The sequence below is a fragment of the Tyto alba genome, unplaced genomic scaffold (assembly GCF_018691265.1).
Source record: "Tyto alba isolate M040663 unplaced genomic scaffold, T.alba_DEE_v4.0 Super-Scaffold_42, whole genome shotgun sequence".
NCBI lineage: Eukaryota > Metazoa > Chordata > Aves > Strigiformes > Tytonidae > Tyto > Tyto alba.
In genome coordinates, this window is record NW_024881318.1 from 3653233 (window position 1) to 3676810 (window position 23578).

Below are 23578 nucleotides of genomic sequence, written 5' to 3' on the forward strand. Positions count from 1 at the left end.
AATCTAACAATGCAGTCATCTCATCGTGGGAGGCTACCCAGCTGGTTATGCACAGCTGGCCTTTTGGAAATCCATGTCAACTGAGAAGTGTGAGAAAGCTTTTAATAAGGTAATACTTTTTCAGCAAATAAAGGCTTGATTTTTCAAAAAAAAATTTTAAAGCAAAAAGAAATTTTGGACCATATCTGCAGGATATAAAATACTATAAAACAATCTATCAGGTCAGGTCTTACACTCTGACACCTGCAGCAAATAATTATCATTTCAGCTTGCATCTGATAAGCACTGAATACAAACCTTAGAGAACAATAACTCTACCTTTATACTTTATGCAATTAACAGCACACCATTCTGATTTGCAAGTACAAAAAGATTACTGCAACACTATGCTAAATACCACTTCTAAAAAGAAATATTTTTAAAATGTCATTTTTCACTAAGAGAGTAGTAGGAGTAAACAGGTGAAGCATGCAATAAATTTTGTCAGCTGTACAATCAAGAAACAATTTGTTCATGATGACAGTGAAGTGGGGAAACTGGCACAGCAATACAATTGGAAAACCAGCAGTTTTAATGCCCCATGCACACACAAAGTGGGATAGCAGCCGGGGAGCTAAACTGGCACCTCTGTTCATTCTGATACTCAACTTTACTCGCTTCAATATACATAAACCAAAACCCTAACAGCTGGCAAGGAGAACTGATGTATCCCTACATAACCAAGAGGTGCAAGGACTTTTCAAAGGCCTCAATTTCGTAAACACAGCGTACTTCATCTTACTACTATGAATATTCACACTGACCTCACTAACCCTTCTCATTAAAAAACAACTAAGCACATCTGCAGGAGAAAACTAACCTACTATTTTGAACCTGGTTGAAATTGTTAGGCTACGCTGAAGTTTACGTGCAATGAGAAGGTGATTTCAATCCAAGTAATAATGACTGACAAACCAAACCGTTGCTCTCATTATGCTGATTGAGGATTAAAAAATTAATAGCACCTGACCTTCATTTATCCCCATGTGCTCTGTTGATTCAAAATTCACCACCAAGTTTTCTTGGTTTTTCCCCTAACTCAGGAGCTTCTCCCTAACATCCTGCAGCCAGTACCTGTATGTCCCCCTAAGCCATTGTACCTGTAACAGCTATCTCCAAACTGCAGTGCTATATCGCGTAACGTGTTTGTATTTTAAGCACCAAGACAATACTTGATACAGGGCTTTATGTCTTGAATTGGTCATTACCTATTAATTTAAATAAAAAGACTGTAAATATTACTGCCAAACCTTCCCAATACACTCAAGACCAAAAATAAATTCAACAAACACAAACTTGTATTCCAAAATAAAAAATGGAGAAGTAACTAGTCAAGACACAAGCTCTTCCTTAATCTTTAGGTGGCAATAACAATGATAATCCAATGAAAGATTACTGCTTGCCCCTTGTTCCACCTGAGCCAATGACTACAAAAGCCTGATTTAAAAGTATTTAACCATACGAAAGTTAAGACTGGTTATCTCCCCCCCAAAATAAACCTACCACTCCTTGTATATGTAAAAGGTTATGAAACAAGAAGGAAAATGAAAAAATCACTTGGGATTCTAAATCCCTCGTTCTAGTTAATAGATACCTCTGAAAGCCATTTGCAGGTTTTTCTGGCACTCGATGACACATTAAATCCGCATAAATTTTTCCTCCCTAGAACTGTCACGATCACATGAAGGACAGTTCAAACTCTAAATCATCCCCCCATAGACGCCAGCAACATCATGGCTGTCACAGCGAAAGGAAACCCGTTAGAAAAGGCTGCGATGGGACAAAAATCGGGCGTTCAAAGCAATTCCAGCTCCTACAAAGGATTACTGCTGCATGAAGCGGCGCTCCTTGGATAACTGCCCATTGACAGAGACCGAGAACCCTCCATCCCGTTCATAACCGGTCACTTCTCACCGGCCTACCGAAGGGGCGCGGGTCGGGCGTGCCACTTGTTGAAAGCCCCGAGAGCTGTGGGGAGCCGGTACCGGCACCCCGGTGTGTGTGTCCCCCCCCACCCTCCTTTTATCATCCCCTCGGCGAGCCACACCTCGGCCCCGCGCCCCCCTCCCTCAGCGGGCCGGGAGCCCTCAGGCCGTTCCCCACACAACATGGCGGCCCGCACCGCCCCGCCGCACGGCGGGGCCCGAGGGCGGCCGGGGCAGCGCGGGGGGGCCCGGTGGTGAGCGCTACCGGGCACCGGCACCGGCAGGTTGTCGTTTGGGCGGGGAGGGGGGTCGCCGGCAGCCGGCGGGCACTCACCGGGCCCCAGCGGGGCGGTGGGGAGGGTCGTCGGGCGCCGCGCTCCCTCCTCCGCGCCCGGTGCGGCGACCGGCTGCCGCGAACGCCTACCGCCGCTGTCGCAAAGGCCCCGGCCGGCGTGACTGACGGCAGGCAGAGACAACCGGCGTCGTCATGGAAACCGAGCGGCGGAGTTTTGCCGCCGCGGCTGCGTGAGGGCGGGCGCGGGCTCTCGGCCCTCAGGGGCGCTGCCGGGGAGAGCGGTGAGGAATTATTTCTATTTCGCGATTACTGAAGGGCTTCGTGAGGGGGAGAAGGTGTAAGGCACTATCGTGGAAATACGGCGGGGTTTGAGCAGGAAAAACGCCGCTGACGCCCGCCCGCGATGACATTCGTGTAAAAGTACGTGTGGAGAAGTTGTCAGGCATGACGTTGCAAAAGGGGGTAAAGTGCTGGGTTTAATATCTGGTTTTACTTAGTTTAGACTGGAACCTGGTTAATACAAACATTTCACTAATCTCTATTTTCGCCTTACTGCTTCTGAGCATTTATGCCTTCTAATTTTTTCAGCTGTTACCACACTCACTTTGCTTTATAAAAAAACATAGCATCAGGAAACTGAAAAAAAAAAAAATAAAAACCCAACACGTAATTTCTGCCTGCCAACGAGAAGCATCATCCCCAGAATGTCACAAAAATCAGTCGATAACACAACTAGAACAATTTTAAAGTTAGCTCATTTTGAGGGAATTTTTACCCTATGCGTTTTCCAACTTTCAGGTGAAATGAGAGGTCTTGCAGATAGCAACCTACATAAGCTGGATTTGTTCTCTGGGCCTTGTCAGTGGACCGTGCTAAGAAGGTGTGGTAGATGGGACTTGAGTTCTTTATTTTCTTTGCAACCGAAACCACACTTTTACTGATAGCTTCTTGTATGTGTGAAAAATTGGGTTTAGTTACATACAAATCATCAAAGATGCTGATGGGAACAGCATTTCAGCAGTGGTTTTCTTTTTCCTATCAGCTGTTTAACAGTATACATCAATTCATCACAGCTGTTTAGGACTGAAAGGGAAAATTATTTCTGCAGCTGAAACTAGAGACAACATTTTCTCTTGGCCAGAAGTAATTAAAATAGTGAAATTAGTTCACAACTTGCTTTACTATATGGTGGTATGTAGCATATTACCTATTATGGGGACTTGGTATCAGATATGTTCCATAACACCATCTCCCTTAAGATAAAGCAACTCCAAATTTTTATTGCTGTTGAATTAGTAAGCAATTTCAGTTCAACTGTGCGAGATAAAAGTATGGATAAACAGTGTTACTACGTTGCTATATTTTTGATGATGGAAGTAATGCTGAGATATATCAATACATCTGTAGAGAGATATGGAAATTACAGCCAGCCACAGGACTCCTGGCAAGTGATTGTGAGGACCCTGTCATCCAAGAAGAGATGCCTGTCTGTAACAGCAGCCTATTTAGCTTGTGAATTACTTTCAGCTGGGAGAGTGGAGGTTTTCCAGTTGTCCTGTAATAATAAACTCCTGAAGCCAACGTTGGTCCAAGTCAGGCCTATATATCACAACAGGAGCTAGGTATTCTTTTTCTTGCTCTCATGTTTAGAGAGATTGTTTTATACTAGCAGCTATAAAAGGCTCAAGGATGTCTTCTGAGTTCTGGAAAGCATTAAGTTTTCATAAAATAAGCAGCTAACAAAAAGGTTAAACATTTTCCCTTTGTCACTTTGACCGTTAATTATAGTTTCATCTGCGTCGCTGATGTACACACTAATGAGAAAAACCTTCTTTAAAGAAGGGGAGCTTCTTTTCCCCGAGGGTGGCCAAGGAGCGGGCCGGGCTTCCCAGTGGTCTCCCAGTTTCCATGCTGGGAGACGCTCGGGGCACCCAGCACGCCTGTAGCTGCCAGGGCACGAGGCGCAGCCCCCCGGGTGCCTTCCCGCTGCAGCAGCTCCTCCGCTCTGGGTTGTTCTAGCACACAACGCACCTTACGAGCTTCGGGCACAGCAGGCAGCGCCTGGGGAGGTGGGATAAAGTATTTTGGCAACCAAGCAGGGTTTTTTGCCGGTTTTGTACATTTGGTAGTAGTGGTCTCCGAGGCAGCTTCAGCGCTGCTCCACTTGCCCTCAAAACTCACAGCGAAGCAGTAAATCCTGCTGATACCTGCAAACTAAAATGACTAAAAAATAGATTATTTGTGGAATGGAATTATTAAGATCAATTTAGGATGTTTTAACCATTTAACCTCTGTGCTGCAGAACAAGTACTGCTCTTTTGAGGAATAGTTGGAATAACTGTAGGATTAGGAACTCGTAAGTAATCTTATGGGAGACGGTTTGGCCTTGTAGTGGCAGGTGCAAACAAACATAAAAAAGCTGCAAATTAGCACCAAAACCAGACCAGGCCAGCCATGAAGGACAAGAGGTACGTGACCGCAGCGCTGAGTTTGTGCAGAAGTAAGGGTCAACTAGCAAGCACAGTGAAGAAGCCCGAGCCTTCATCCGAAGGCCCCCAACAACCACCTGAAGACTCCAACAGACATGCGCAAGAGACATTAATGTATGCTAATGAGTTCCCGGAAAGGTTATGAATATGATAAAAACGCAATTAATATGCATGATTAAGGTAGTATAATTGCTTGTTGGTTTAATTATCACACACACATTAGGAGGAGCTCTCCCCTGTGCGTCCGGCGCTGGAATAAAGAATGCCTGCTTTCTAAAACTCCAAAACTGAGTCTTAGAGAGTGAATTAATTACCGCTTTCCGGTAACACTGCCTTCCTCTGCCTCAACTCTTGTTGACTCGCTGGGTAAAACACGGTTTCTTTCTAATCCCACGTTTCTAAAAGCAGCCCCGGCCAAAACAGCGGCGCGGGCCCCGCAGCAGGAAGACCGCGCGTAGGCTCTCCTACCGGGTCCCGCCGCCCTCCCCCTCAGCCGCCCTGCCCCTAACGCAAATGGCCGCCGGCCGCTTCCCCCGCCCGCTCGCTGCCCTCTCCCAAAATGGCGCCGCCGCCCTCAAGATGTCGGGCAGGCGGCGGGCGCGCCTGCGCGCCGTGGCGAGCGGTGCATGCTGGGCGCCCCTTCCCGCCGTGACGCTGCAGATCGCAGGCCGGCCGCGCCGCCGCCGCTGCCCCCCCTCAGCGCCGGCCCCGGCCCCGGCGAGGATGGTGGGCGTGAAGGTGATCGCGAACGACACCGAGTTCCAGCCGGAGCTCAGCGCTGCCGGTTCCCGCCTGGCCGTGGTGAAGTTCACCATGAGGGGGTGAGTGAGGGCGGGGGACGGGAGCTGGGCCTGACCCGGGAGGCGTCGCCTTGCCGCTCCCGCCCCGGCCTGGAGGAGGGAGGGGGGTGGGTGGGTGTGTGTGAGCCTGATGGGTTTATTTATCTTTGAGGCGAGGTTTCAAATTTGAGAAGTGCAGTCAGCTCCCGAAATGCTGTATCATTTTAGTCACTGGCCAGCCGCTGCGGGTAAGAGCGGCGAGCTCATTGTTTTTTTAGCATTAGTGACCCTCCCTAACTGTAGCGTGTGAATAGACTCACAGCAGCAGAATGGTATTACCTATTTCTGGTGTTAAATTCACCTTTTGGCAACTGAGCCAACTTCCCTTGCCCTCTGAACTTGTCATTCTTCAGGTGCTCTAAGGAGATCAGGCATTGTGCCAGCTTAAAATTCGATTGCAGGTCAGGAAGCCACTGTTAACAGAGGGCACAGACAAGCCGATATATTAGGTTCTAGTTAGATTAACAGCTTGATGTCTTAGTGCATAAATGCCCGTGAGTTTCCCTTGCTACACTGTTCTGGATCCATACTCTCTGTCCAGAGAGAATAGGAAAGGCGAAGCGGATCTGGTTGGTGCTGTTTTACAGCTGTATGTGTTGGCAGATTCACGCTGACAGAGCCCTCTGGTTTGGATATGGCCTACATTGACATGCCTTTGGAAGGAGTTTCTGCTGGGTTTTTTTAATTCCTTCTTTCACTGCAAGCAGAGTTGTGAGAATATTCTGTCACGCGAATAGTTGCATCTGTACACTTCATACATGCCAGCACAATTAATTCAGCAGAAGTTAGGTCTGTCTTAGTAGAGTCAAATAAGTCTGTTAGTAACTGGTTACAGTTGTAGTAAGTGAGATTTATTAAAGTAAGAATTTTATGATTCCTGCTAAAGGTTTGATACATTATTACTGTTAAATATTTCAAGTCATACGTAGACTTTACTGTAGATACTATTTTTTCACAGGAGGCGATGTGGAGTGCTACTACTAGTTTTCTGTTATGAGTGTTTCTTGCTGTTTCAGGAAAAGCAGACAACTCTTTTCCCTCCTTCATGTCACTTCAGTTAGCAGGACTTCAACTTGTGGTAAAAGAGGCTGGAGCTAAACCCATTAGATGGAAATATGAAGTTAGCATTAATTAGTAGGTGAAGCTAATCATGTGACATTGAAGCTGTCTGAGGAAGTGGGAATTAACACTTCATGATGTGTTTCTAACTGTCATTCTTAATTGTGTCACCAGGATTGCTCACCATCTGTCAGCCAGGTAGGAAGGTTATTTTTACGTGTACCAAGGATATCAGTAAGAACACGAATGTGCTAATTCTATTTGGGGAAGAAATTAAAAAAAAAAAAAACAAAACACCACCAAAAAAGATTGAGTTAAAGTGTATGTTGTTTTCACAGATGTGGCCCTTGCTTAAGGATAGCCCCAGCTTTCAATGCTCTGAGTAACAAATATCCCCAGGCAACTTTTTTGGAAGTAGATGTGCATCAATGCCAGGTTGGTATTCCAAAACATTTTTTTGGTTGTAAGAGAAAGAGCAGGTAATGTAGTAAATGTGAAACTCAAAGAAAAATTGTTCAGACAGTATACTAAGAGTAATGTCCTGGGGCTGTTGACACACTTGGTGAATTACAGCCATATTGTGAAATTCTTCAAAATTAGGATATGCACAAAGATGCGAACAAACAACACTTTTTTATTTAGAAAAGTATTCTTGTAGTTACCACTGTGATGTCCTTCATTCAAGTCGTGTACAGACAGTTTAGCAGTTCCCGCTGCTTGTACTATTGAGATAATACCATTAAATGTAGACGATAACACCAGCATAAATTTTAAAAGATTAAGTCTTTCCAAACAAATATCGGCATAGTTATTGAGCAGAATGAAAAATGCAACAAACTGCTATGATTAGTGGGACTAGATTCCTCTCAAGTATTACTCAACTGTTTTTAACGGACAGCAGTGTTGCAGGTGAGCTATTGATTGTCTTAAGGGTTGTTAACAAAAATTAACAATGGTGTGTTGACAGGAAGTGTAGTTAATTACTACAAATTATAATGGAGAGAGATGAACTCAAAGTGGTAAAGGTGTTTGCAAATGACACTAAATTACGCAAAGTTTTGGAGAAAGTACTATAGGTGCATAACAGGTATTAATACAGGTAGAAATCAAATGGAATTCACTTTCAGCAGGCTGCAGTTCCTGGGTGTGCATGAATGTGGCTTGGGAGAAGGAGGAATGCAGGTGTAAAGAAAGCTTGTAAAATATAAGTGTTAAGTTAAGCTGTCCTTCACTTTCGAGAGCAAGTGAGTAATATGAGTTTTATGGTGTACCAGCAAACCTTCTGACAATGTGAAGTCCATTCAGAGAATACCCAAATATGTAAAGGACTAGGAAGATCTAGAGAATTTAAATTTAGCTGTTGTCTGAGTTAAAGCTGTTCATAAAACAACAGATACTCTTTGTGATGTTTGAGGTGATGTAGCTTGATTAATATCTAGTGTGTGCATTCTCATCTAGGTGAAGCAAGCTAGTGTTTCTGTCCAATATTGGTAATAATCTGTTAGGTAATGCCTGTAACTAATTTATGCATTCTAGGGAACAGCTGCTACCAATAATATATCAGCAACACCAACATTTCTGTTTTTCCGAAACAAAGTGCGAATCGACCAATATCAAGGAGCAGATGCTGTAGGTTTAGAAGAAAAAATTAAACAGCACCTGGAGAATGATCCTGGAAACAGTGAAGATACAGATATCCCAAAAGGATATGTATGCATCTCTTATCTTAAGATTTTTTTTTTTTTAATGTTTGCCTAACTTGTATGTTTGGGGAAAAAAAAAAAGGTCTGTTGCTTTCTAAACATACTCCAAGTCAAATAATAGTACTTTAGACAAAACTGAAAATTCCCCGTGGCTTTGAGAAGGTCAGTTATCTGGGTTGCCTTTTTCAGACAAAATTAAAAAATTAACATGTGCATATTTAATAAATATGGTTATAGAATTGTAAAATGTTTTAAGAAAAATCTCTACATATAGCCCTTAGTCATTAAAATAATGAATTTAATGTGTTATGATGAACTTTTTGGTGAAGCTGCTTGTTCTGCTTCTTTCTTCTCAGACATCCCCATCTGTCTTCCCAAAACATTTCTTTAAAGTGTGAAAATGTCCATGGGAAAAGACATTGTTAGACATGGTTGTTGAAAACATCGAACAGTTGCTCTAGTTCTTCCTTAAGAAGTCCCCTCTCTATGTGGTGGTGGGTTCATTTGGGGCTTTCTTTTTTTCTTCTTGCTCCCTACCCTTTCTTTAATCCCCCTTATTTAATCTCTTAAAAAAATATATAAAAATAGGGAGAGATTCTGTTGCTAAAAGAACTAAGGTTCCCAACACTTCAGCTCTATCTTCCTCCATAGCAGTTTGCCTGGAAAATAGGATGCCTTTGGGAGGGTATTGTTAGGTAAACCATATTTCAAGAATGTTTTCTTTTGCCTAATTGCTAATGTTTGCAAAAGTGGGTGGTACTATGGAGTGTTCTCTTTACATTTCTTCTGGCCTGTAAAAGAATGACAAGGATATAAAACCACAGAAAGTAAAATATATGTCCCAGGAATATTTGGAAAAGTTTATGTGCCTGGTCTGAGTGGCATATGAGAACTCTTGCTGATTGTGAATTTGCTTTCAATTTAATGCATATCATGTTGCTTCTGTAGGGGTACTGCATATCACTCCAGTGATTGCTGATCAGGCATCACAGATAATGTAAACTAAATAAATAACTTGTAGCTCTTTAGTAATTTGTGAAAAAGAAAACAAACATTTCTAATTATGTGTTCTCAAACTTGAAAAGTTTTTAAACCTTGCGTCAAAATATCTCCTAACTAAAACATGACTAATATTTTCTCCCAAAGAATTTAAAAATTGGTATTTATGAACAGCTTTTTGGTGTTTGATTTTTTTTTTTCTTTTTTTCTTTTTTTTTTTTTTTTCTTCTTATTGGTCAGTCACTGCATGATTTGCCCATGTCTTGTGAGTAGATCAAAGCTTTGTAGGGATACTTGAGGTTTTGGCTGAATTTTCAATAAGGAAGCAATCTGCTGAGAAATATTGGTGCTTTCAGGAAATTATTTTCACCATGTTCTGTGTGTTTTCATGTTACCTCAAGGCAATTGTGCCTTGCAAATCTTAAGCCTGTCTGACAGCTGTACTAACAAACACATGTCAATGAGAACTCTAATGTGACAAAACACTTTTCCTAGAGCTGTCGTCTTAGGTGGTATTCACCATGCAATCCTGAGTGTAATATTACTCCTTAAATGAGATTGTCTATTGTTCTACTAGAAGTAGAAACACAGTTCTGTGATGTATTGCATTTCACCTAAATCATATGTCACAGGTTGCTTAGCTAGTTGCTGTAGTGCCCATGTTACTTTGCATTAGCAGATCTAATATATTACAGTTAGCTGTGATGAGTATCTATAGAACCCAAAATTACCTTGTTAAATGCAAAATCAGGTTTTTTGGAGGTTAAATATTTTTAATTCTTAGCTAGCCACATTCGATCAGGCAAATGTAAGCAGGGTGCAAATCCAGCTGAATATTTTACGTCTAAATAAACTGCAAGGGCACAGGTCCTGTGAATTTCTAGCAGTTCATCTACTTGCTGACGGTTCCACGGCACACACTTCACTTTATACGTGAACACTTACATTTAGAATTATTCTGGAACTTTGGGAATGTTGGAAGACAAAGGTTCAGCTTGTTAGCTTTGGAGCCCTAAACACCCTGAAAATCATTCAAGTAGCAAGTTCAGGTCTGCTTAGTTAGATTGCTTTGAGATGTTCCTTTTCTCACCTTGTGTCTACTGAGCGTGCCAGTTGCCCACTAAGCCTTCCCTGGGCTGTTAGGAGGGGGGATAAGGCTTTTTTGCTCAGAAAAACACAGTTGCAAGAACAAGAGGAAGTAGCACACACGAAATGAGTTGTATTGGCCCAGCAGCCTGTTTTCAGATTCTATTTGTATCCTGAAGCTGCAGCAGGGGAGGAGTTGTATGCAGTCATTTCCAAGCAGGATGTGCTTTTTTACAAGAGTGATGTAATATTCTTCATGACCTAATATATGCATTTAAGAAGGGTATTTTGAGTTGCTATCCTAAAAGTTCCTTTATTTCTTATGTCTGGACTTCTCTATAACTGCACACTGATTTTGAATTTGTATTGTTACGGTGTAAGGTTTTGTTAATACTCTGTCTTCAGGCCTTAGGGAAGGAAACACTTGTTTTTTTTTTAGCTTGGCTTATTGTGCTTCAATTGGACTTGGTTTACTTTAGTTGCAGGCAAAAAATTCTGATTATCTGGAAATTGATGCAGATTATTCTGCTTCTGTAAGAATACTGCCTTTTAAATGGCTTAGACTATGGAGAGCAGTCTGCTTTAATCTGAGAATGCATATATGTTAAAGCTTTTAGCTGGACTCTTTACAAAAGAGCTGAGCAACAAGACTGGTTCATGGTGAATAGCGTAGCTTCTCTTTTCTGTTGATCTGCGTTTTTACCAAAGTATACAGAGAAAGGAGTAGGAAAAGATCTCATACAGTTAATTTGTGCCAAAAAAGAATTAAAATAAGACTAGCTTTGCGTATGAAGCCTGGTAAGAATTATAGTGATGGTCTTTTAATTTGTTCTGCAATACATAGTATATTTTTGGGGTGGCTCATTTCTGTTGTTTTGCTTGTTTGGGGGTTTTTTATTAAATTGGTCGTAGCTCCAGCCTGATGTCAGTTTGTCTGTGTTGTGGTGTGACGAACAATGCTGTAGTCTTGTTTATCAAAAGTGCTTCTGAAGATTCTCCCTGTGCCCAGTTTCTTTTTCTCAGAATGGGAAGCATGTGTTCCAGGGGTGCAGGATTTTGAATGGAGGGCAAAAATACCGTTCAGTTATGAACAGGATACCCCTGAGTACTATAGTATTTGTAGTCTCTATAATGCCTTTTGGTAGAAACCCCTGAGGTTTTCTGTATGTCTTGTTACTTTAAGCTGTTGCATGAAGAATTTCATTCATTCCAGTGCTTACGATTCCCAGATGAGTTCATGGCACACTTATGTGCTCAGCAATGCTCTTGCTTTTTACTTTCAGATGGATTTAATGCCATTTATCAATAAAGCCGGCTGTGAATGTCTTAATGAGAGTGATGAGCACGGATTTGATAATTGTTTACGTAAAGACTCTACCTACTTGGAATCAGACTGTGACGAGCAGGTACAGTAGATATTTTTAAGTGAGATATTTTCAGCGCTGGTCTGGTCTGCAAGCATTTTTTTAAGAGCTTGTCTACTTTATATTGTTATGCTAGTGTAAGTAAGAATGGGAGATGGTAGTAGGAGGTAAATAAAATTACTATACAAAGGTCTCTGTAGCATTTTCAGTCTCACATCCCTGTATGTATGGACAAAACTTCCAAGCGGAGTAGTGCGTGCTGATACTTTAAAAGTGACAGACTAGTGCATGTGTGGAGTATAGTGAAGGTAAGTGCTTAATTTTATTTCAAAGCTCTGAGTTATTTCTAGTTCGCTGTTGTGCCATGTTTGTTTTTAAGAATGAAGAAAATGGTGTTTAACAGCAACTTTTTTTTTCTCCACAGCTGCTTATTACAGTAGCTTTTAGTCAACCTGTCAAGCTTTACTCTATGAAACTTCAGGGGCCAGATAATGGTGAGTGAAGTGTCTGTTTAATCATATCTTTGAAACCCAAGCTTTGCTCATGTTTAGCTGCATTTTTCTAAAAATGACACTGTTGTCCCTGGAAGCTTTTACCTTCTGAGAAACCCACAGCAGCCTTAGTAAATTTGTTGGAAATGAATTACATGAGCTATCTCATTCATTTTTCACTGACCTTGTGCATGGGAATTTGGTAAGATGCAAATAGAAATATTTACTATAGCTTGATGTGCTGCAAAGTGAAACTTACGTTTAATTCAAGAATTAACATGGGAGCTACTGAAAGGTATAGCTTAGTCTTTATGGTAACTCAGTTTGCATTATAAAATTACATAAAATAGTCAGGTGTTATGACACAGCAAAACTATTTAATTTTTGGACTTTTTATTAGAATTTTTTTTTGTGGAATTCTGTCTGACACGTAGACGAGTAGTGCAACTTTGGGAGTCCTTCAGTACCGTGGGTGGTGGTGTAGGATGGGCAGATAAGAGACTAGAACTGTAGAAGCTCATGCCTGCCTTGAGTGGGGTCTAGAGACTGTGATGAGCAAGGGCTTCTCAAGCAGCAGTTTGAAAATATATTTAAACAGTGGAATACCACTCCTATGTTTGAACGCAGGGCAAGGTCCAAAGTACATAAAAATCTTTATCAACCTTCCTCGATCTATGGATTTTGAAGAAGCAGAAAGAAGTGAACCAACTCAAGCCCTGGAGCTGACACCAGATGATATTAAAGAAGATGGTATTGTCCAGCTACGCTATGTAAAATTTCAGAATGTTAACAGTGTAACTGTAAGTAACGTTTCTGTTCGGAGGTCTGTGCAGGCTGAAAACTTCATGGGCTTTCAAAGCACTGTGCATGTTTGTTATTTCATTGAAAATGTTCTTAGTTTGCTGAGTGCGTACTGTATGCTTGCACCAGAAGTGCTTCAGGAATTTAAGGTGAGACAAGGCCACGTGCATGCAATGTCTCTTTTGACCTAGTATGAGACACAAGGTTTGCTTTCACCTCTTCAAGAGCTGGTGTGCTGTTCAGCACCACTCGCATTTTCACTAACGTACCTTCTTAAAAGGCATCTCGTCTTCATTTGAAGAGTTGAGGAGACAAGGAATCCAGTTTGTCAGTAATCTGATTGCAGAAGTGACAATCTCTGAGTATCAAGTGAAGTACTTGCCGTGTCTTTAAACTCAGTACCTGCTCTTTGTGAGGGTTCTTAAATGCTGTAATCAAACACCTTTGTCTTTTAATGAGCTCTCCAATTCTCTTGCTGCAAGAGACTTTCCACAGATTTCACGTAGGGTTTTTGACTCTTAAATGCAGGTGCAGTTTCTCCTCTTCCATGTAAAAAAGACAGGTTCTAGTGCAATATGTGATATGACTAAATTGTGGCTGGAATTGCTTTATGCTTGGCATCATCCTGGTACTGTGCTAGCCCTGTTTCCCGCAGTATCGCGTTGAACTGGTTTTCCCATATGACCCCCGGATTCTCTTCTGTGGAAATGCTTTTCATGGCTTGAGTTATGTGTTTGCAAATGTGTGGACTTAGAGTTGATTGAATTAAACTGTATTTTAGTGGGCCGGCCACAGAAATCACTGGCTGCTTAGGAGTTACGGGTAACTCCAAAACATTGATCCACCCTCATCACACTTTTTCTTCTGTAAAAAGGTTTCCGGGAAATTTCTGAATTACTAGTTGTGGACTGCATTTCTGATCAGTCGGCTACTTTCATGTTTAGCGGTATTTTACTAGCAATTATTTTAAAGGTAATGGGAAGTGAACCTAAATAACTTTCATGTCCATTATTTCTGTGGAGTTACCTTTGTGACCAACTTCATCCACCCCCAAATGAAACGGAGATGGGTCACATAGGCTTATATTCTACAGAGCTATGCTGGCAAGTGCAAGTTATGTATTTGTTCTTTAATAAAATCCTGTGACAGCTTTAGACAAGATGATGTGCAAACACTACACAAACGATGAAGTGATTAAATAGATATTCTGCCTGTTTGCACTCTGCATGTGAGCGCTGCAGTAGCACTCCCCGAGTTTCCTAGCTAAACCTGGGTTCTGTACTTAAGACTTCCTAAAACAGGGATGACCAAGTCATCTTGTCCACCACCTGGCTTTTTGGTGCAGGTGATGAACTCCTGCTCGCTCACATAATCCTGTAGATAACCATCTCCCATTTGGTTCCTAATGAACTGGAGGAGGCGCAGTTGTCGTACACACAAATCATCCTGGGTTTCTGCCGTGTATAATCAGAAGTACTTACTGAACATTTCCACGTCGGTATCAGCGAGTTCACATTTCATTTATTTCCATGTCAGTATTAGCGAGTTCATGCTTCATTTACATATGTCGCTGCTAAGTTTGTTAGTTTTAATTTACCTGGTTTATTAATTCTATACCCTGTGGTTTCTAATCCGTACAACTCAGCATATCTAATGCTGGTTTTCCCCATTTCTTGTGTGCTTCTCTTCATTACTGCTACTTCAGCAGCACTTGGTTTTCCCTGTACTTATCGAACTTTTCATATCATTACAGCAACAGATTCTCTGAACACACTGCAGTTTACCTCAGTTTGACCAAAGTTGCTCCTTGACATGCTCTTCTGTTTCTTTCTGTCGGAATAGTACTTTGCTCAGAATTTCAACCCTGCATTCCATACGTCTTGTTTGTATAGGAAAACACACAGTTTTCCAGCTACAGGGAAGCCACTTGAAGGGGTGAATGTCTGTTCTGGTTTAGCTCAGCAGTCCATCTTGCTTATCACGCGCTTGGAAGGCTCGGGTGTTGTCACAAATACATTTCTAAGTATAAGGCAAGCGTGTAGCAACGCGTGCCCTCCAGCACAGGCAAGTTCTGCGGCAGAAAGGGCATCCTCGTGGGTATTGGCTCTGGCTTGTGGGAAGGGGGTGATGCATGCCACTGCTGGCTTGCTTTCTCATTCTTCCTTTCTCCGTGCTCACAGTAAAGTGTGGAAAGATCCACAAACACCTCCCTGGTCTTCTGACTCCAATTTCCTTACTAATACTACTTCATGCAAAAAATGGTTCTTTCATTTGTCTACTTTAAAAAGCAATAACTCCTTAGTTCCTATCTCAAAAGAAGCTTGAAATTTGTTAGAAACCCTAAAATAACTTCATAGTTCTAGTATTCATGCTGTAAAACACATAATTATGTAGGCTGTAGTAGTAAACTACATGAGTCCTCTTAGGGGCTTCAGCAAACATAGTTAAATTGATATTTAACTTCAAGTCAGATTACAGTGAATAGCAAATTGTAACTTCTTAGATCCTGTTTTTGCTTGCTGAATGTGGTCTCAGGTCAGAAGTGGCAGCTGGGGAAATCCAAGCTGTATGGGGGGTTTTTTAAACAAAATACCAGGAATATCATTCTATATAATCACTATTTAAAATAAGAGGACAGTAGCTTCTCTAAAAGTTACAGAGGCCTTTATAATTGGAAAAAGTGTCTGTCTGGTTAATTCCAAAATCTTGGGCACCTAATGTTTTATGTGTTAATTCAGGGAAGGACAGTTTACCTTAACTCTTGTGTTTGTTTTTGTTTTTTCTTCAGTTGTTTGTCCAATCCAATCACGGTGATGAAGAGACAACAAGAATTACATACTTCACATTTATTGGAACTCCAGTCCAAGCAACAAATATGAATGACTTCAAGCGAGTGAGTCCTCTTTCTTAAAAGCACTTTTGAATGTTTTAAACCGACTCAAAAATGGGTTGACGGAACAAATTCACTCGGTTGTTACTACAATTCCACAACTTAAGGTGGTTTCGGCATCTAAAAGAAAACGTGTAGCTTTACCTTGCAGATCTTTGGTCTTACAAGTTTCTGTTCATCAACTTTGTAAAAATAACTGATAGGAATGAATATATGAAAACTTGAGCGACTGTCAAGTTATATATACTATAGACAATGTTGGTTTCTTAACAGCTGCGAGATTTATGTCTTGATTTTGAAATTTGCTTTCTGATGGTGTTCAGGAAGTAGAGAAGCAATTGCCTGTACAAATTAGACTCTTTGTGATTGTGACTTCTACTTTGAAGGATTTTCTTCACTGGGCAACAAAGTAAGCTTGAGATCTGAAGCATATTTGGTCATAAGGTGTCTGTGATATTAAACATACGTGCTTTTTAAAGAGGAAATGAAGCAAGCAACTTGTTACAGTATGACTTTAGACACACTAGTGCTGAGCAGTAAGGCACTCTCCGTTGATTTTTTTTTTTTTATTTTTGAGAATGTGAAATGGGTTTGAAAGTTTTGAAACTTTAAGGCTACTTGCAACTTTTTCAAAGCGTAATAAGTCTTTAAAATAAACTGCCTTCAAACTTAGCTTTTGTGGAAGGGCGCATATTGCTGTAACACCTGCCTACAAACTACTGTGTCCGTGACCAATAACACTGAAAGCACCACAATTTATTATACAAATAACCTATAACTTCAGAAGGTGCAAAAGACTAACACTCACCAACGCCACGTACTTGGGATTTTTAACATCAAAACTTGATCCTAACTTCTACAAGTAGAACTTGGTATCTTTGCAGGTAATAATTAAGTTAATAGAAGTTTAACAGGTTTTGCTGCTTTTTAATGAAACTTGAAGTCATAGAAAAAGTTGTTCTAATGTACTAAAATTAACTGGATATCAATTTAAGACCTTTCTAATACAGCATTTGCAGTTCTGCCAGAAGTAGAAAGATGTTAATTGAGTTACAATCTGCTTCCTTTTTCCATTTTCTATGGCTTTTTTGTCAGTACTTGTGGCATTAGGGCATCCCCTGCAAGGAGCTGTGCAATTGCTGTTTTAACAACGTTAATCCGCCGTACTCTCTGGTATAATTGTGACGGGGATGGCACCCTGACTCGATATTTGATCCGTGTCTCACTTTCAGTTCTCTGTAAACTGTAAATTAGTTTTGCTTTCAAAAGTCCGGAAAGTTTATTTTCAACAAGTGCACTCTTTAAATATGACCTTCTGACTGTTAAAGTAGTGATTTATTCTTTTTTAATTAATAATCCTGATTGGAGCGCACTTGGTAAAGCACTTCAGGCTTTTTGTAGAACGTTACATGGGTTTGAGACTAGTGTTGAGCCCGCATGGTGTGTTTCCTGCAGTATTTTAAGCTGCACGGACAAAACGTTAGCTTGGACACAATACTGAAGTACTGCCTGCTGTAACAATCCGAGCTCCCACCAGTGTTGCTGGGGGGAGTGGGTTTTTAATTCACACGTGCCCTCACACGACCCTACAGAGATATTAAAAGGAGCGTGGGTCTCCAGGCATCTCTCCCCTCTGCTCTAGTTAGAGGGGATTTACCGATCTCTCTCCGTTCTAGATGCAGCGTGGATGCCTGGCAGCTGCTAGGTGGCTTGGTAAATACTGTGCCAGGAGTTACCAGTTTTGATTTGCTCAGAGTCTGCAAGGGAACGTCTTGGCACCGTGGAGGGGAGCGCCTTTGTGCCTGATGCCCATTTTCATGGCCGGGGAGGGGGGCGCAAACCCGCGGGGCCACGGTGTCAGCGCTGTGCAGGGGACGTCAGGGCCTTACTGACCTGCTCCAAATGGCCTTCAGGGCCAGGCATTACTGGTTAGGAAGTGGCTAGTCCTGTCTCAGTTCAGATGCTCATCGACACTATATGTAAGATTCCTATTTTGCTTCCTGAACATGTAGTTTTAATATTAGGCTGTTAAAATATTTCATCATAACAAATGGGATGTGTAGTCTGGCAGAGTTGCAGTGCTCTTAAGCATTTTAACTTTTGTTTCCTCTCTTCCAGTAAGCCTGTCAGTTATGAAACCTTAATATAGTGTTGGGCATTAATTATATTTAGCTTTGTAGATTCACTGGGAAACCTTATTTTTCTTTTCATCTCCTTGAGTAGTTACCCACACTACTCTTCACTGCTTTCATCTGTCTCGCTCCCTCATCTCAGTCTGGCTCTACCGTTCATATTTTTCTTCTAATTAGGATAGAAATAGTATTGCAATATGATTAGCAAGATGGGGGGAATTTTTTTTTTTTTTTTTCCCCGAGTTTGAGAAGTGTTTGTAAGAATCTGCTAAATATCTTATCTGAAGGGCTTGAATGAAGAAGTGGCCATGAATGTGATTCCAGTCATGTTTTTATGACTGATCACACTGCTGCTCAGTTGATTGTACGCATGCCCAGTTTCAAAGTAAAAAATAAAACCAACGTGTTGGTTTAAATGACTCCTGCTAAAGATCAGGCTGAGGTGTTTTGCTTCCCAATTGGGAAGGGTGGGATCTGAATGCGTGCTTTTAGTTACAGCAGCCAACTGCTCAGCAGCTGATTATTAAGGTGCATAACTGCAGGTCTCTTCTCCTTCAGACAGTTGAGGAAAACTCCTGTTTGCTCATGTGGTGCTCCAACACCGACAGGGCTGTGAGGGGAACCACCTCTTCTTGATCAGGGGTCACTTCGTATTTAATATAAATGAGGCATTGTTTCTAGTACTTAGACTATCAAATAGAAAGCTGACATCCACCTACTGTGAAAAATAATCGAGTACTAAGCAGGTGTTGTGAGGTCAGTCCTTCGTTAGTGATTTTTGGCCTCAAGTTAGTTTGGATATACATGGAATCACAGAACAGTGCAGGTCAGAAGGGACCTCAAAAGATCACTGGATCCACCCTTGCCTGGGAAAGGGAGCCCAGGTGAGATTATCCAGCAGCCTGTCCAGCTGCATCTTGAAAATCCAGTGGAGGTTGTTCCAGTGATTCGTTGGTCTCGCTGTAAAAAAGGTCTTTCATTTTCTTGCATGTAGTTGGCATTGCTGTATTGAGTGAGTAAAGTTTTACATCTTTCAAACTTGGTTTAATATGTCGTGTGTACCCTGCTCCTTGCACAATTTGATTTTTTTTTTTTTTTTTTTCATCCTCTGGGGAGGCGAGAAGTCTTTGCAGTGATGGAAAAGGAGGACACCAAGGAAAAAAATTCTGCTTAGAACAGACTGCAGTGCAGTGAGTTAAGCACAGAGTACTGGGGAGAGACCTATTCTTTGTTTAAATGAAGAGGCCTTCAACAGCAGAGAACTAGAGGAATATTCCCTTCCTATATGTAATTAATGTATTCTGAAATGCCTTTCAAAAGCTTGATTTAGAGACATGCTGGTTCATTGTAAAAAATATCCTTGACATTAGAAGTGTTTATGCTGCTGTTTCTCGGCCCCATGGGGTCTGGCTTGAGGCGTAACTCATCCTGCAAACTGCTAGAGGAGACTGAGTTTGAGTTGTAGTAGATTATGTTGGAAGTTTTGCTTCTGCTGCTCAGAGCTGCTCAGTTGGAGTACGGTGCTGGGCAGCCAGCTAAAACTGTAAAGGTGGAAGTTCTGGGGGGTTTTTACTCTTAGTTGTTAGCTTAGTATTAGGTAACTAGCAGAAGAGCCACAAGGTGTCCAATATAGTTCTTGTTTCTGGAATTAATGAATAAAACATATGGCTGCTTGATTTTGAGGTTGGGGCATAGATGAATATTGACAGGTTGTGGGATATTTTTTTTCCTCCCCTCTTGAATGAAGACTTTCTTTCTACTCAGAACTGCTTAATTGCACTACGCGCTGCCGCTTTTTTTTCTTGTAACATTTTGTTTGTTTGTTTTTCAGCTTAACTTCCCATTTCTAAAGAACTAAAAAGGCAGAAGAAATTAAAAAGTAATAATCAGATTGAAGTGGTCTTGCACTCCTCCCTTCCTTGCTCCCTCTGCTCATCTAGCATCTTTCACCCTTTCCACAATCTCAGCACTGATGCAAGAGCTGCCTTCTCTGCACCTTCTACCATCAGGAAAAGCCTTCTCTACCTTCTGACTCGTCAACCCATCTTTTCCTTCCACTCCCTGCTCCAAATCTTACCTTAAACACTTCTCTCTACCTTTCAGTCTTCCCAAATTTCTGTCCCACTGTCACCCTGAACTTGCTATTTTAAAGGCCTACTGTACAGTACTTTTACAAATTATTTTCTGTAGCTAATTTTTCAGCCCGTTCTGAATTTTGTAAAGCTGTTTGAGGCACAGCTTGTGAAATGCTCTGCCGAGACTTGACCTTTTTTTTTTTTTTTTTAATATCTTAATGGAGCTTAGTGGTGTTCTTTCTTGTGACCCTTCAGTAAGTAGTAGGCAAGCCAGAATGGGCTGCAAAGTACGACTTTATTGTCCCTCTAGTGGCACTGGGCACCTGCTCAGGGAAGACACAGTGAGGAGCTGGTGAGTGTTTGTACATATGGGGCCTGGTTAAGGGTTTCCAACAGCATCCTACTAATTTTACTTGCTTGACCTCTTTATGTGTGTGTATATATATATATATTATATATATATATATATATATATATATAAACAAGCAAACAAACCCCAACTTTGCTCCAGAAGGTTCAGTAATAAAGTGTTTCCAATCCTCCTCTTGGTATTGAACCACAGGGTTGGTTGTGGTTTTGTCACTGTCAGGCTCAGGAGCGATGCTTGGGAAGAAGCCAAGGATCGAAGAAAAGCCTGCTCCGAACCCGTTGTCTTTTGTGGGGGGATTACAGGCTGGAACCACTCCCTCAGAATGCACTAGATGGCAGTTGTTTCTGTAAAAGGAAGGAAAACTGATCTGAGAGAAGAATAATGACAATTGTTTGGTTCAAGTTGAAATAGCCCATTTCCTTTGGGGAAGGTGGAGTGGGATGGTCAGAAAACGGGGCGCTCTCACCTCTGATGACAAAATATCCGTATCGGTGTGATTGATTTTTCACAGATAATACACATGGGCGAGTTGTCACTTTCTGCCTCAGACTGGTATAGCGATATTTTTCATTGATGTTCCACACTTGCTAACACCTTATCTTTAATATTTTAACTGCGTTTTTTCTCTTTTAATCTTTTTTTTTTATTTCTTTTTTATTTGCTTAATCTGTGTGTGAACCCGGTTTGGTGCTTTGGAAACACACAAAGAATAAATACTGCTTCTTGACAAGTTTAACTTTTTTTTTTTTTTCCACTTGATTAACTGGATCTTAATGCAAGTACTTGGGCTTCTGATTTTTTTTTTTTTTTCTTCTTTCGTCATGTCAGAATGGCATTTTTCTGACTTTAAGCATTAGGTTGAATTTACAGCTTGGTGAAATGCTTTTGGTTAAGGGTTCCTTGGAGGTGAAAATGGTCTTTAAAAGTACTTTTCGTAAGTTAGATCTCAATTACTTTGACAGTGATAACTCAGCTGACCAAAAGCAGCTGGATAGAGAAAAATTCTCCCTCTTGAAGTTTGACAGGAAATGAAAAAAGGGGAAGGATCAGGAAGAATACTTCCAGTGGGTCCATGAGACTTCCTTAGTTCAGGGTGGGGAGGGTTCTAGGTTTTTGTTTGGTTGGTTGTTTGGGTTTTCCCCTTAGTTCTGTATTTCACGACTGACTATATGAATCTAGTGTGGTATATTGTCACTTAACTGCTGAGGTAATTAATATTTTACACATTTGTTATAGCAGTCAATCGGTTAGAATACAAGAAACGTTTTACTCCTTCCTTTTCATTATTATTGTGAGTAGCAATGGGAAATTCTGTGCTCCTTTAGTGTAAGCTTCAAATCCTTGTTCATGTGAATTCTGACTACACCTTGTCAGAGCCTCGAGTGCTGCTGTAGTTAAATGGAAATGAGCTGGGAATCGGTGCCTTGCCCAAGGTCCCTTCTGCAGCCTGAAGTCGTAAACTTTCAGGCTGACTTCATTTTGGTTTGGCTTATAAATGGATTTTTTTTTTTTTTTCCCCCCAAAAAGGTCTGCAGGAGCACTAGAATTATGTCTGAGTCTTTTCAGAAAAGTGACTAAATGGCATTGTTTTCTGCTCTCGGGGTTTTGTGTTCAGTTACCTTAACAAAAGGGACTGGATCCCCTTCTGCAGTGAACCACGCTAACTTTAAACCTGCAGAGCAGTGTGCAGAGTGCTGGAGTTGCACTTGCTCTTGGCTGGCAGATCGACTCACCGGAGCCTGGTGGCAGTGGTGATCTTTGCAGAAAAGGGAAGCGCTAAGCTCACTCTGATTCCAGGTGGAGTTTGCAGAATTGGAGGTTGGAAGGAGTCTTGGTAAGGAATCCTGTTTTGATAAGGAATCACTGAAAATCAGGTGACCTTCCAGATGTCTTTATAGGTTTGAGCTGCACTATAAGGTAAATGTTCTCAGTGAGGTACATGGCAAGGATGCTGAGGGAAATGAGCAAACTTGTATTTGAGCACCCAGCACTTCTTTTCCCACTATAATATTTGATAAAGTGTATTAAGGTTGAATGCTTGCTCTATCTATTTTTAAGTGTTGTCTGATCTGTTGCAGTTACTGTCTTCTAACTCTTCTCAAAATGAGACTGCTGCTTTGCTGTCTGTATGAGTACTAAAGGCAAGGTTTCTGGTGTGTCTTGTGTCCCTCTTAGCCCTTCAGAGGGATTCACAGCTTCTGCAAGTGCTACAATAATGCATGTTTAAATGCATTAACTTAGTTGAAAATACAGTTGCACTTGTTTATTTTGAGACTTGCTTTACAAAATACTTGGTAGGACTTCTTTGGTTAAATATTGTTTCTGTGTTTTTTTGTTTGTTTTTGTTTTTTTTTTGTTTGTTTGTTTGTTTGTTTGGTTTTTTGTTTTTTGTTTTTTTTCTCTTACCAGGTAGTTGGCAAAAAAGGAGAGAGCCACTAGGATGCAAAAGACACTGGAAGGAAGGCCTTATCGCAATCAGAGATCTTCAGTTTTATCTACAACTCCTGGATAATTGCTTGACCATAACCAGAGACTGTCAATCTGTTTCATTTAATGCCATTACCAATAAATCATTGCTTTTGTTGAGATAGAGTTTCCCTAGTGTGTTTCTGTTGTAACCCTGGTACATGTATTTGTAAATAAAATTCATTACTTTTGCCAAGTTTAATTTTGTTATTTTAGTAACTGTGGCTCTTCCTTTGTTCCATTTAAGCTTCAAAACTCAACCGACTTATCTTTAGAAACGGGAGATAGAATGTAGCTTGCATTTGTTCAGAGAGTTTCAGATGTCAAATATAAGTAAAACAGAGATGGTCTTCAGAGGCCATCTAAAAATAAAGTCGAATAAAGCGAGCGAGCTGAGGATCGTTGTTCCCACAAAAGACGGCTGTGTCTCAGATCGGAATAACTTCACCTGTTTGGGAAATTCCTTATTTCCCTCCCCACCTCGAGGAGAAAGCACGTTTTAAGTTGCCATTCCATTAACTTGCAGATTTGTCACAAAGGGCATGCTGGTGCAAA

The 23578-nt window shown here is 41.2% G+C and overlaps 2 protein-coding genes across 3 annotated transcripts in view; one reads left to right on the plus strand and one right to left on the minus strand.

The window, feature by feature from the left end:
- WDR7 (WD repeat domain 7) overlaps nucleotides 1-2412 on the minus strand; it is a 125102-nt gene extending 122690 nt beyond the window's left edge. The window contains exon 1 of the mRNA XM_042804856.1: nucleotides 2299-2412. The gene's annotated coding sequence lies outside the window, so the exon portion shown is untranslated. The remainder of the gene's footprint in view (nucleotides 1-2298) is intronic.
- A 2956-nt stretch (nucleotides 2413-5368) lies between these two features.
- TXNL1 (thioredoxin like 1) lies at nucleotides 5369-23225 on the plus strand. Of its 2 annotated transcripts, none has more exons than XM_042804679.1 (8): nucleotides 5369-5569; nucleotides 6985-7081; nucleotides 8183-8356; nucleotides 11718-11840; nucleotides 12223-12292; nucleotides 12917-13089; nucleotides 15879-15983; nucleotides 22159-22391. In XM_042804679.1, the coding sequence occupies exons 1-8, from the start codon at nucleotides 5472-5474 to the stop codon at nucleotides 22219-22221; spliced, it is 903 nt and encodes a 300-aa protein (XP_042660613.1). In that variant the 5' UTR covers nucleotides 5369-5471; the 3' UTR covers nucleotides 22222-22391. The 2 variants fall into 2 exon arrangements, with proteins under 2 accessions (XP_042660613.1, XP_032865108.1); XM_033009217.2 differs by lacking the exon at nucleotides 22159-22391 and adding an exon at nucleotides 22967-23225 and having other exon boundaries at nucleotides 5370-5569.
- The last annotated feature ends 353 nt before the right edge of the window (nucleotides 23226-23578 follow it).